The 1,170-nt window shown below is 42.1% G+C and overlaps 1 protein-coding gene across 3 annotated transcripts in view; it reads left to right on the top strand.

Moving 5' to 3' along the window:
- LOC110378911 (mucin-2) overlaps positions 1-1,093 on the top strand; it is a 43,777-nt gene extending 42,684 nt beyond the window's left edge. For all 3 annotated transcript variants that reach the window (XM_021338353.3, XM_021338354.3, XM_064043606.1), the window contains exons 12-13: positions 63-232; positions 316-1,093. In XM_021338353.3, the coding sequence (XP_021194028.3) occupies positions 63-232; positions 316-699 (554 nt within the window). In that variant the 3' untranslated portion in view covers positions 700-1,093. The remainder of the gene's footprint in view (positions 1-62; positions 233-315) is intronic.
- Positions 1,094-1,170: the final 77 nt, after the last annotated feature.

Below are 1,170 nucleotides of genomic sequence, written 5' to 3' on the forward strand. Positions count from 1 at the left end.
TCAATGGAACAAGCACTAAACTTTTTCCGGGTTGGTATTAACAAACCGGTTATAATTTCCAGCGGATACACTGCAAGAGGTTGAGCTGCCAGTGATATCGACATCGGAGTGTCGGCGACGCACGCGGCTGCTGCCCCTGTATCGCGTCACTGACGACATGTTCTGTGCGGGCTACGAGCGCGGAGGCCGAGACGCTTGTCTCGGAGATTCTGGAGGACCGCTCATGTGCCAGGTAATGTACCTACCTTTTATCTATTTGGTCTATATTTAAAAGATTCTTTAAAAGAAAACTTAATTTTTACCCATAATTTTCAGGAATCAGATAAATGGTACGTTTACGGTGTAACCAGCAACGGCTACGGCTGCGCACGAGCAAACCGTCCCGGCGTGTACACCAAAGTTTCACACTACATAGACTGGATCGACGCAGTGCTGGCGGCGAACACTGTGCCGACCAACGATAGCAGCAACTTCACCTCCAGCGAGCAGGAGGCTAATGAAGACTTCTACGCAGACCTCGAGACAGCCGAGAACAGAAGACCTGGCAGGGTAGACACCTGCAAAGGCTTCCGATGTCCGCTAGGAGAATGCTTGCTACCCACCAGCGTCTGCAACGGATTTCTCGAGTGTTCCGACGGCAGCGACGAGTGGCAGTGCAGTAGAGTCTCACCAAATAACTCCAGCATAGACCCCGATTAACAGCATTTAAACAGGTTTAATTACTTATAAGCCAGTACTTAGAAAGTAGGGTAAAATTTCGAAATTCGACTGATATTTTATAAGATATCTGTAAGTTATGAAATCTCTGTAAAAGCGAGATAAAATATTTCAATTACAATAATACTACATTCCATTAATTTCACGTAACGCTAAACGATTGCTACGCCATAATTATTGTGTAATGTTATTTGGGTTGGCTTGTAAATATAGGTGTAACGCTTGTGCCCAAATTGTTGTTTACCACTGCACGATTATTGCTAAATTGAATTTATTTATTGAAACCCATGGAACACCTTTTCCGTTTGAATTTTAATGTATTTTTTTAAATGGACGATGTGAGCCATGGAACAAACAAAATAAAAATGTAATAATATCAATTTGTTTTCTTTTCAATCCCTTTAAACTTGTGAACCTTATAGGAACTTAATCAACAGTAAAATAAAATATCAA

This window comes from Helicoverpa armigera, chromosome 3 (genome assembly GCF_030705265.1).
Source record: "Helicoverpa armigera isolate CAAS_96S chromosome 3, ASM3070526v1, whole genome shotgun sequence".
Lineage (NCBI taxonomy): Eukaryota > Metazoa > Arthropoda > Insecta > Lepidoptera > Noctuidae > Helicoverpa > Helicoverpa armigera.